Here is a 10,824-nt window from a genome sequence, read left to right as displayed (position 1 = left end):
TCCCAAATGTAAAGTTAATTTCACCGAAAACATTTTTTTATAATATTTGCATCATGGCTCATAGTGATTTTCTGAGCATTGCGCTTGTTTTGGCTTCTTTGTAGTACTTCGGTAACAGGAAAGGCACTATAAATAGAATATATTATTATTGCTGGATGCTGATGCACATCGTTGACAGCGTCTGCAATCCTAACTATTCAATAAATATAATATACATATATATGTAGACAGACAGACACTAAAGACAGACAAACGCCGATAAAATTCAATGTATAAAACTAAAAGTGTAGAGCAGGGGATTAAGTCAACACATGGGGCATCGATGAAAAACAAATGTCAATTTGTGAATCAATTTCTTTATTAAATGACTTCAAACACGTGAGGAACTTGGTTCTATGTTGCATTTTGTTTTGTTTTTTTCCCTAAAAACAGTAGGTGGCCTGGTTCTTTTATACAGGAGTCTGTGATTGTTACGGTTGCCTGAAACATACCGAAACCGGCTGGATTTTACAAATTGCCAAATGATTAGTGTTCTTTAAACATTGTTCGCAGTGGATATTTTGCTTGTCAAATCAGGGGAAACAAACAAGGGGAAGTCTTCTGGTTGAGTCGGGAATTTTGAAACGGAATGCCATTCTGGAAAAAATAAAATACCGACAGGCAAAACGACAGTGAGGTGGCCTTTTGTTAACTATGGAGAACAAAAAATGCATTAAAAAAACAAAAAGAAATAAACGGAGGATTCCAGCAGAACCACATCAAGGCCACTTTGATGAAAGGCTACCAAAGACGCAGTACGGTGTTTAAAAAAAAAAAAACTAAACTAAACAATGCTTATCCAAAGGTAGTTCAAGTAATAGTCTTTCTGTTTTGAGGCATTACAAGAAATGTCCATTTCATAAACTTGCTGTGTATATTATTCTGAATTTGAGTCCGTCTTTCCGACCGACGATTGCGGCATTCTGGCAAAAAACGAGTCGGGCGGAAGGAAAAGTTCAAGCACCTAAGAGCTCCTCGTCTCGGCTCCCTGCTGTTTTTGAGTGCCAACATCATCTTGTAAAAACAAATAAATTCCAAAAGGAATACAAATGATTCGCAGCGTTAAGAATTAAGATGGCGGAAGAAGAGTAAAGAGAGAGTGTAAGCACTTGGAAAAACCTGCAAAAGGGTCCCAAATGTTGCAGGTCTCTTAACCTCTCGATGATTTCACCCGCTTTCTTGTGCTGGGTGGAGCACGTCGTCCCTCCGATGTTACGTGAAGGACGTGGATGGAGCTCGGGGTGGGGGTGGGGGGGCAGCCAAGTCATGTTCTGACGCTGCTCAAATGTGTTCCCTCGCCTTTGTCCGTCCCTCTGAGTCTGATGTGCATGTTGAAGTTGTTGGGGAGGTGACTAACGCTTCGCTTTAGCCTCCTCGGCATCTTTAACATGCAAACGAGAGATTTGACATTTTAAACAGGAGGATCATGATCAACCTCTATTAAGGCTATGAAATCAGCATTTTGGATGTTGGCTTAATGGGTTTACAGTAGTCCTGCACACGGGCCGGGTCAAATTTCCTCACCTTTCCTGAGTTCGTCTCTCTTCTTGGCAGCGTCCTCCCTCTGTTTCTTGATAATGGCGAGTCTGGCCAGGTCAGCCCTCGCCTGCTCCGTCTTCCCCTCAAGATGAAGCTTCATGTAGCGTTCCTTGGACTTCTGCTTTTCGATCTCCTCCCTGTGGCGGGCGCCACAATTTCAACAACTCATTTCAAAGTGACAGGAACAAACCGGGCTGACTCTAATGTAATGTTTGAACAGGCAGAAGCGCTACTGTGGTTCTAACATCACTTCGTCGTCGTCCCCAATTCGGTGTCCCCTCCAGTTATTTTTTCTTTGCTTCTTTTAACACGTCCATTATTTACTGAAAACCTCACCTGTTCATGTTTTTTTGTTGCTTTTTTAAATGCAGCTTTATGTGCCACAAGATGGCGCTGAAACTCTTTTAGAAAAGGGCACTTTGGCATCAATTTGTGACACCTTGGTGGCTAGGAACTCTATTAAACTGAAGGGAGGAGCTTCTACTGGGCTGATCAAAGCCTTCAACACAATGACCAAAAGAAATGTAGTGCTTTGGTGCCACCTTGTGATGAAAAATTAATGAGCACAGCTTAAGTTACACTTGAATAGCATTAGTGAGACTGCACGGTCTTTATGGTAACTTATGTTTTAATTTTATAAAGATTTTACCATAGACTAAAAAGATATTTCTTGCAAGTAAGACTCACCTCTCCCGACGAGACAGCTCTCGAGGAGCTTCGACATCTACTTCGGTCACTTTCTTGCTTTTCTGAGAAATGCGGTTGGGATTCTCAATTTCTATAAGTCCCTCCACCCCGCTCCTTTTCTTACACTGCATGCAAACATGAACATGTTAGAGATACAATGATGAAAGTTAGCAGTCAATTAGAATAACAGCAGTGATGTTGACCTCAGACTCGTCCTCGCTGCTACTCTCCTCTTCAGACTCTGAACCGCTCTCTTTCTCCACACCAGCATTTGCTTCCTGTTGGAGGCGAGGGAAACAGTAGCACATTAGACTGAGACAAATGCTGATTAAAAAATGCCATAAAATAATATTTTCTAAACTTACCAGCTCCCTCTGGGCTTTCATTTGTCGGTCAATCTCCTCGGGATTGCTAAATTGCTTCCCTCTGCCCTTATGGCCCTTTTTCCCTGTGCCAATTAATATATGCATGTCAATCACAATTCTAAATCCAAGCATGTGAGAATAAGACACAACTGAATACATGTTAGAACAAGAGTTACAACACATATGAAACCAAGTCGTTAGGTGTACATCAAGGTTATTATGGTAAATTAACAAACGAAATAACTACTATTTTAAAAAATGTTGATGAAATAAAATAGTTCTGTCATTTGATTATTGTAGATTACTTTATTACACAACACTTATTGTGATTTTTTTAAAATCTTGCACTGAGCAAATATTTTATAAATATACAAAAACTAAAACTAGTAATATAATTAATTTAAAAAACGAAACTGAAACAATCTTTTTATTTTAAAAACAAGCTAAGCTGTCAAAAGGAGCTAAATCAATGACACACACACACATGGCAACCCTAATGGCGGTAAACGTTCACGGCACAACTCAAGGATATTTAGTGATGAAAACACTTTTTTCAAAAACCTAACAATCTACTCATACGAGCTCCAATTTTGTCAATTCGTATACATATTGGTGATGTTTCCTGGGTCTTAGAATGCCAACAGAGCCACAGTAAAACAGTCGGTTAGCATGCTACAAGCTAAGCATGCGTAAAAGCTACCTCGGACACTGCGCTTAGCTTGCTCCAAATGCTGTTTACGACGCTTCAGCGGTGACACTTACCACCCCTCGGCATGGTGAAGAGTAACGTCAACAATAACACAACTTGATCCCGCTGGGTAACGCAGAATTGTTTTCTACGACACGACGTTTAGATGCAGTTAGAGAGAAAAAAAAAGGCTCCGCAGTTCGAACTTGATTGTCAGCGAAAGTGCTCTCTGCAATCTGCGCCTGCGCAGTCCAAAAAGAAAGAAAAAAAACCCCAGATGACGTGACAGTCACACCCGCCAATCAGCTTCATTGATTTATTCAGTTGGGAGGGGTTTGGAACGAGAGAATTTGATGAATAAATATTAAAAATAATTTTGAGAGAGTTAAATACATCTTTCACTAATTAATTAAATGTTGATGGAAATATAAATAAATATTGGAGTAATTTCATAAAAACTCATACAATTAAATCATTCTTGACCTAACTGAATAATTCACACGTTAAATCAATAAATAATTTCGGCACATTTAGTCCTCCATAATGTCCCGTGACAAAAGCTAACTTTTATCCCCCCCCTACCAATTTTACATCAGACAGTTAATTTATTGGTAAATACGCCACTAAGTTTGTCATAATATTGGTAAATCTCAGTGTCACTTGCACTATGCATATAGTCTTGTGTACAGAATTGATGTGCAAAATTAGTTTTGGAAGAGAGAAATGCAAACAAAGTGCTACTAAGCAATTTACCAACTTGCTGGTCTTCAAAATGTTTAATGAAATCTGAATGTATTAAATAAATCGGTTGTCGGTTTGTCTTGGACCAAAAACCTCATGCAATTAAATAAATCCAGTGATTTTCATTGGTACGTTTTTCACTTTAATGTGAAGATAAATAGAAAAATCATATTTCAAACAGATGAATATTGAATATACAGTAGGTAATAATAAAAAAGTCAATTAAAAAAACATATCAGATCAAACTAGTTCATTAAACATGGTATTGCTCAAGTCCTATGCAATGCAGTCATTGACTGGTAAAACGTTGGGATCTTCATCTGTAGGTACTGAACAAAACACATCATTCCACTTCAAAACTTCCTATGAGGAAGGCATTGCATCATGTTGTTTGTCATTTCTTCAATGTTGAGACTTTATCTCCTCCACCTCTTTCTCCATCAGGTGGTATTCAACTGTTGATTCTGTGAGCTACACAGAAAAGAATACCGATGATTAGAAGAAATGAAGAATAAAATATATGAAGATAGACTACAACATATTGTCACCCGGACCTCTGTTCTCACCATGTCAATAAGAATTTCTATCTTCAATTTTAGGATATTGTTCTCCTCCTCCAGCTGCAAGTTTTTCTTCTTAAGACGTTCTACTTCTCGGACAGATACATTTCCCCCTGATTCTGACCAGACAGAAAGGAGAAAATATATATTGTGATGCCACGCTGTTCATTAAAATGCATGTAAAAAGATAATGGCTTCTTCTAGTTCACGGATCTCCCGTACAGGAGAACGAGCAGTGTGATATTCTCTGCACTGGCCTATGATGCAACAATACTGTTTTTAATCACCTGTTAGCCAATGTCCATCCTCAAATTTCAAGGTATGCCCTCCAATGCACATTGAAGGAGGTCCATACTCGAGGCCTAGCTCTATTTCCCGCGTGGATCGGTCCAACTAAAATATAGGAGATTGGTCTTTCAAATCCGTGCACTCTCCACACATCCATGCACTTCTTTGGAATACTGTATTTATTTTTGGAGCAAAAAAAAAAATCTTACTGTGTGAAGGCTCGATAACGATGGTGATTTCCGCGGAGGAATCTTCTTTGGACTGAATGATTTCCCAAATCGAGGGAGCTTCAGGGACATTTTGAGATCCTAAATAAGATGGAACACATATGTCAACATGACTGTTAGTGTTAAAACGGAGAATTTACCCCATCGCGTGATTTTGGTTTACTAGCGGGGTGCTATGCGGCTATTAATGCTAGGTAGCTAACCGTTACGATCTTACCCGGATAGTTCTCATACCTGATCTTTAATTGATATACCATCCACTTAGTGTCGTTTCAGTAACTGTCGGTGACTCACAGAGTTTAGATATGTATATTTACCTCCATACTGACAACTTGAGTGAAATCTCTATCGCCGTCGACTTCAGTGTAAACAGTGTAAACTTAGTACTGCGCAAGTGCGAATGTTCCATTCAAAAGAAGCAGGGTGAAAGTCTCTGCATTGGCCTATTTCAAAACAGGTAAATCGGTCCCCACAAATTGAAGCCTAACAATACCTTTATTCGTTGAAGAACTGTATGGAATTTAATGTGCATTCAACACTCTTTGTATGTTATTCTGTGACGTTTTAGATTCTCCCAAAGAGACAGATCCCTGTAAAGACGAAAAACTGGAACGTTCGACATTGAATCACCATGGTGATGGCATTGCCTCCCACTGCATCAAATTGTTTCACCAAAAATTATTTACTTTTGTCAGTACGCTTTATGCACTTCTCTATTTAGCATGTTGCCCTATATCAGTAATAACATTGATATTATTAACGTTTTGAACCATGTTCGACAAGCCCCAGTGGCCTAATGGATAAGGCACTGGCCTCCTAAGCCAGGGATTGTGGGTTCGAGTCCCATCTGGGGTGGTGCTTATTTTCTTTCCCCCCCAACGCTCGTGAAATCATTCTCACACTTCACGACGCCTGCACAAGGAATATCTACTTTTGGAAATACGCAACAAATGCAGGAAACTATCAACAAAAATGGAGCAACAGGGTATTGAACTGTGCATCCTTTTGAATGCTTTGGCTGCATCAGTGCACACTTGGCGTGAGTATTGATATTTGCAGTTAGATTAAGTAAAATCTAAATTCTTCTCTTAATTATACTTCTGATAACTACATAAGGATATTTTCTGTTAAATAGAATAATTTACATGTCAGAGCTTGCATATTTTATATATCTTACATACTTGGCCCAATACTCATTGAGACATGTTTATTGACCTCCAGGAGCAAAACAAGTCAAGCAAGAAGAACACAGAAACATGTTATTTAAATAATTGAATGCCGGTAACAGTGCTATATAACATTTGTTCCATAATGTGTGTTATTCAACCTCAACCCTGTGACCCTGAACCATCCTCTTACAATGACAGACCTCCAGGAGGCCACCGTGTACTGGGATGCTGCCCAGAAAAGGGTAATCCTGAAGGAGGGGGTGAAGGAGACAGAGGGTGGTGCGTATGGTTACTTCAATGATAGCCTTCACCTCACTGGTTGGAGCATCTTGGAGATTTGCGCTGGTTACGGAAGTGTCCAACAGCGAGATGAGACTACATTCTTTCTGGCTGGCTACCTAGAAGGCTACTTCACTGCCGGGTCAGAGGATGGGATTAATTTTTATGGTGTAACCCACTACAACCCCCCCCAACCCCCCAATAAAACACTTTTTAAGTATTAAACACCACACAGTAAATTTCTTTTATTACGAACAGGTGTAACAATCACATAGCATTCCTAATTGTAAATCTAAATATACTGTTTCACATGCGAAATAACAGAATAATCATGCTAGCACATAGTAATAATGCAAATTCATACTGTATTGTTTTTTGTCTAAACTTTTATTTTATTGCAGGCAGATGTTTAATCATTACTCCAACATGTATCTCCAGCTAATAAAGGATGAGAAGGTTCTGAATCCCTTGAAAATATTCCTAAGGTAAAGTGTTGGTAGAAGTTCACATTTACATATCACATGAATAGAAATGAATGCGTTGACTGTTTTTTTTCCAGTATTTGAACAAACCTACATCAAACCTTGTAAATCATGGCTACGGTGTTGTCTGATCCACAGCAAACAGCACCAGTGGGCCAGAGAGCAAGTGAAGCTGAGACAGAACAGTGACTTCTTGTGGAAACATTTGGGACTGATCCTAGCCCAACTGGACGGCCTAATCGCTGGAGCTGCACAGTGGGCCAGAGGCAAACACATCGATGTGTGTCATGTGTTTTTTTTTTAGGGATAATTATCACCCTGTCATCATACTTATCTCACGCTTCTCCCTTCCCAGCCACTGTCTGCATTTGCTGTTCAGTTTCTGAATGGTGTCGGTGACCTCCTGGACCTTGTCCCTGCATTGACACCTCGCCACGATTCTGCCCGGCCCACTGCTTTCAGAATGCCTGGAATGGGCCACTGCACGGCTCTCATAAAGGTCAGGCCGGGTTCACTTGGCACAAGCTTGCAGTGCAAATGAGAGTGAGGATACCTGTGATCCAATGCAAGATAATCTTACCCGATGAGAAAATAGCATTACCAGATGCAAACTACAAATCATTGTTTTCGCCAGAAAATGAAATGGGACTAGATTATGAGGTAGCTTCATCCCAACCGTTTCTTCTCTGCGTCCCAGGTGACATCTGGCTTTGAGAATCTGCTGTTGGGCCACTCCAGCTGGTACAATTATGCGGCCACCATGCGCATCTATAAACACTGGGACTTCAGGGTGTCGCATGGGGCCACTGGAAAAATGTCATTCAGCAGTTACCCTGGTACACATTTCACCTTTAATACTAACAGTCACATATTAAACACTGACTATTCCAGGTCAACGTCTTTCTGAGAGAAGATATCCAGAACCAAATCCACTGTGAACCTTCCCCTCTTACAAAGTAATTCCTCTGCTCTGGCATGCAACGTGTGCACATCCGCATCCAAATCTCAGCCACAATGTCTAGCGTTTTGCCTCAAAGTCAGGTCAGAGCAGGCTAAGTCATTTCATCAGCAAAGATTTGTCAGAGCCCAGGTCAGGAAAAATCCTCTTACAGGCTCTGTTGCTATTCGAATACAACTTGTGCTATTTTTAGAGCGGGAAGGATGTGACTTCACTTTGTTACAATGAAGAGAATCCTTTCTTTCTTTATGACAGCATCAACTGTTTAAAACGAATGGCAGGGCAGGACCAGCAGATTCGCCGTGCGTTCGACCTCCCTTTCGGAATGTAATATCGGATTGTGAAATAACAATTGTCATTAGCATACAACAACAGGGATGCCCACTTCCTGCAAATAACGAAATCACAGTACTGCATATTGCCTGCAAGCTACATATTATCTTCCTCCTCATTCCACAGGTCTCCTTACATCTCTGGATGACTTCTACCTGCTCGGTAGCGGCCTGCTTCTGACTCAAACCTCGATCAGTGTCTTCAACGCCTCCTTGTTTTCTCAGCTCAGCCCTCACAGCCTGTTGGCCTGGCAGAGAGTACGCCTGGCCAACAGCCTGGCGCACTGTGGCGAGGAGTGGGCGCAGATCTTCTCGAAATACAACTCGGGTTAGAACGAAAGCGATGGTTGTGACCAAGCTTCATTTTGCTGAACGAAATGTTCATTCTGGGAATAAAGACACATTTCTTACGTAACACAGGTACGTATAACAGCCAGTACATGGTGGTGGACCTGAGTAAGGTATCACCTGGACATAGTATCAGGACGGGAGGTTTGACTGTTGTGGAGCAGATCCCTGGGAAAGTTCTCCACACGGACCAGACTCAAGCTTTACGAGGAGGTGACACACAAACATCCACACATTTATGACAGTAATAGTCAGCTAAAAATGTCAGAGTAAATGGAGCTTCCTACCCACTTTATCTGGATACGATTTTCTTTTCTCTTTCAGGATACTGGCCATCCTACAACATTCCATTTCATGTTGACATCTACAACCTGAGTGGGTACGATGCGATGTGGAGGAGATACGGCGAAGACTTTTCTTACGATCTTTGTCCCAGAGCCAAAATCCTACGCAGGGATCAGGCCAAGGTGTTTGACCTCAAGTCCCTCAAGCACATCATGCGATACAACAGTAAGTGCAATGATATAATCTTTCATTTTGTTCAAAAATGAACCTTTACTTGTCAAGACGCAATAGGCTCTATTTTTGTCACTGGTGCAGAGGCGCCGTTGTGGGCGTGAACAAAGTAGACTCCTCTCATTTTCTTGAAATATGGCACATACCATATAGCCAAACAACCATTTACACAAATGAAATGACACGAGTCCAATTTACACGACAAAAAAAAAAAAAATTAAAATGACAAAATTCCAATGCTTGCAAAACCAGGAACTAAAAGAGCAAAACGACTCGAGGTCTCGAACGCAACACTTGAACATAAACAGTGAGCAAGGTTCATAATTTGACATATTTTGCAGTCCTTAAATACTTGATTTGAAACCACACAGTTGCACGGCTGAAGAGGAACGCCCTCCACACCAGCTGGTGCTGAAAAAAACAAAAAACAAATAATTTGAAACTGGAACCAATTGTGTGGCTGCAAGAAGCGTATCTTACATCGGATGTGTTTCAGACTACAAAAGAGATCCTTATGCCAAGGGCCATCCGTGCAAAACCATTTGTTGCCGTAACGACCTGCGCCTAAGGAGACCACGCCCCGCTGGTTGTTATGACACGAAGGTAAATCGATGTGGTTTTGTGACCGTCGATTGTGCCGCTTCACTCAAAATGACGTGATGGGAGATTTGGGGAGCAGAGTTAAAACATGATGTTCATCATCTTGCCTGTTGCATCCGATTTACCGCTCCTGTCTCATGACACAGGTGACCGACTACCAGATGGCTCTCCGGCTGGTCGCGGAAGCAATAAACGGCCCTACAACGCAGGGGGGTCTGCGACCGTTCTCATGGCGCTCCTTTAACATCACCACGCACGAGGGTCTTCCTCTCAAGTACAACTTTTCCTTTGTCGTTATGAAGCACGCTCTCCAGCGACCCTAAACGCACCTGCCATCACCTCTGTCATGTTTAATTGTAACTACATTGGAACAATGTCATGTTTTGTTCGGGGGGTTTTTGTGTGCAAGAATTAGCTCATTGGCATTCGACACCAAGAGAAATGACACAGGTTGTTTGCAGATTGGGTCGAGCGGGTCTTTGGATACAATGCAAAGTGTTATTCCCCACAGGCGGGGAGTACTGACCTTTTCCTCTGGCATCACCCGTAAATGTTAATGTTTAACTCTCAGTGAAATCACCACAGGGCTTGTTTGACACGAAGCGCTTGATGGGACAGGACGCACTATGTGGCTTTTACTCCCGGCACCATTGGGCCAAGGTTTTCCTTTTATGGTTTGCCAAACAATTGTGGTTGAATAATTCCTGCATTCATTTTCGATCTTGACTCTCTGGTAATCATGATTGTTTTTTTTTTGTGTCTGTGACGATCCAGGCAAACAATGCACTTCTGTTTAAAGAGTCTCAAGGAATCTCATAAGACATGCTGACTGTTGTACTTCTTGTACACAGTTTGTAATCAAAAGGCTTAATACACTAATGTGCACCGTTGAAGTCAATTTGTTTTTGACTTTGTTTGCAGAGCACCTTTGTTTTGCCTGCATGTTTCATTTTCACTTCCTCCTGAAGTTGAGCAAGACGCTCAACAGTGAATACCCAGTTGAGCA

At 41.2% G+C, this 10,824-nt stretch overlaps 3 protein-coding genes and 1 non-coding gene across 5 annotated transcripts; 2 read left to right on the top strand and 2 right to left on the bottom strand.

Moving 5' to 3' along the window:
- Positions 1 to 340: 340 nt before the first annotated feature.
- Positions 341 to 3,560, bottom strand: pdap1a (pdgfa associated protein 1a). The gene is made up of 6 exons (XM_086099427.1): positions 3,393 to 3,560; positions 2,631 to 2,713; positions 2,469 to 2,543; positions 2,266 to 2,390; positions 1,564 to 1,715; positions 341 to 1,420 (listed from the first exon to the last, which is right to left on the bottom strand). Exons 1-6 carry the CDS (start codon positions 3,403 to 3,405, stop codon positions 1,392 to 1,394), a joined length of 477 nt encoding a protein of 158 aa, XP_085955553.1. The 5' UTR covers positions 3,406 to 3,560; the 3' UTR covers positions 341 to 1,391.
- A 618-nt stretch (positions 3,561 to 4,178) lies between these two features.
- cby1 (chibby 1, beta catenin antagonist) lies at positions 4,179 to 5,536 on the bottom strand. Of its 2 annotated transcripts, none has more exons than XM_086138803.1 (5): positions 5,452 to 5,536; positions 5,117 to 5,215; positions 4,907 to 5,012; positions 4,626 to 4,738; positions 4,179 to 4,530 (listed from the first exon to the last, which is right to left on the bottom strand). In XM_086138803.1, exons 1-5 carry the CDS (start codon positions 5,455 to 5,457, stop codon positions 4,462 to 4,464), a joined length of 393 nt encoding a protein of 130 aa, XP_085994929.1. In that variant the 5' UTR covers positions 5,458 to 5,536; the 3' UTR covers positions 4,179 to 4,461. The 2 variants fall into 2 exon arrangements, with proteins under 2 accessions (XP_085994929.1, XP_085994930.1); XM_086138804.1 differs by having other exon boundaries at positions 5,369 to 5,512.
- A 380-nt stretch (positions 5,537 to 5,916) lies between these two features.
- Positions 5,917 to 5,989, top strand: trnar-ccu (transfer RNA arginine (anticodon CCU)). Its single transcript has one exon. It is a non-coding gene; the product is annotated as a tRNA-Arg (tRNA).
- Positions 5,990 to 6,494: 505 nt separating this feature from the next.
- plbd1b (phospholipase B domain containing 1b) lies at positions 6,495 to 10,711 on the top strand. The gene is made up of 10 exons (XM_086099250.1): positions 6,495 to 6,724; positions 6,984 to 7,067; positions 7,203 to 7,344; positions 7,420 to 7,563; positions 7,762 to 7,900; positions 8,482 to 8,682; positions 8,775 to 8,915; positions 9,027 to 9,212; positions 9,715 to 9,821; positions 9,965 to 10,711. Exons 1-10 carry the CDS (start codon positions 6,495 to 6,497, stop codon positions 10,139 to 10,141), a joined length of 1,551 nt encoding a protein of 516 aa, XP_085955376.1. The 3' UTR covers positions 10,142 to 10,711.
- Positions 10,712 to 10,824: the final 113 nt, after the last annotated feature.

This window comes from Hippocampus guttulatus, chromosome 19 (genome assembly GCF_054856545.1).
Source record: "Hippocampus guttulatus isolate MCC_2025c chromosome 19, RoL_Hgut_1.0, whole genome shotgun sequence".
Lineage (NCBI taxonomy): Eukaryota > Metazoa > Chordata > Actinopteri > Syngnathiformes > Syngnathidae > Hippocampus > Hippocampus guttulatus.
The sequence above is the reverse complement of the archived record's forward strand: the minus strand, read 5'-3'. Positions and strand labels throughout refer to the sequence as shown.

Coding starts and splice junctions, on each gene's coding strand:
- pdap1a (XM_086099427.1), bottom strand. Junction 1,716..2,265: donor GAGCTGTCTCGTCGGGAGAG/GTGAGTCTTACT, acceptor CGCCCGCCACAG/GGAGGAGATCGAAAAGCAGA. Junction 1,421..1,563: donor GAGAGACGAACTCAGGAAAG/GTGAGGAAATTT, acceptor TGCATGTTAAAG/ATGCCGAGGAGGCTAAAGCG.
- cby1 (XM_086138803.1), bottom strand. Junction 5,013..5,116: donor CGTTATCGAGCCTTCACACA/GTAAGATTTTTT, acceptor CCTATATTTTAG/TTGGACCGATCCACGCGGGA. Junction 4,531..4,625: donor TAGAAATTCTTATTGACATG/GTGAGAACAGAG, acceptor TTTTCTGTGTAG/CTCACAGAATCAACAGTTGA.
- plbd1b (XM_086099250.1), top strand. CDS start 6,495: ATGACAGACCTCCAGGAGGCCACCGTGTACTGGGATGCTGCCCAGAAA. Junction 7,068..7,202: donor CCCTTGAAAATATTCCTAAG/GTAAAGTGTTGG, acceptor TCTGATCCACAG/CAAACAGCACCAGTGGGCCA. Junction 8,683..8,774: donor CTTCTCGAAATACAACTCGG/GTTAGAACGAAA, acceptor TACGTAACACAG/GTACGTATAACAGCCAGTAC.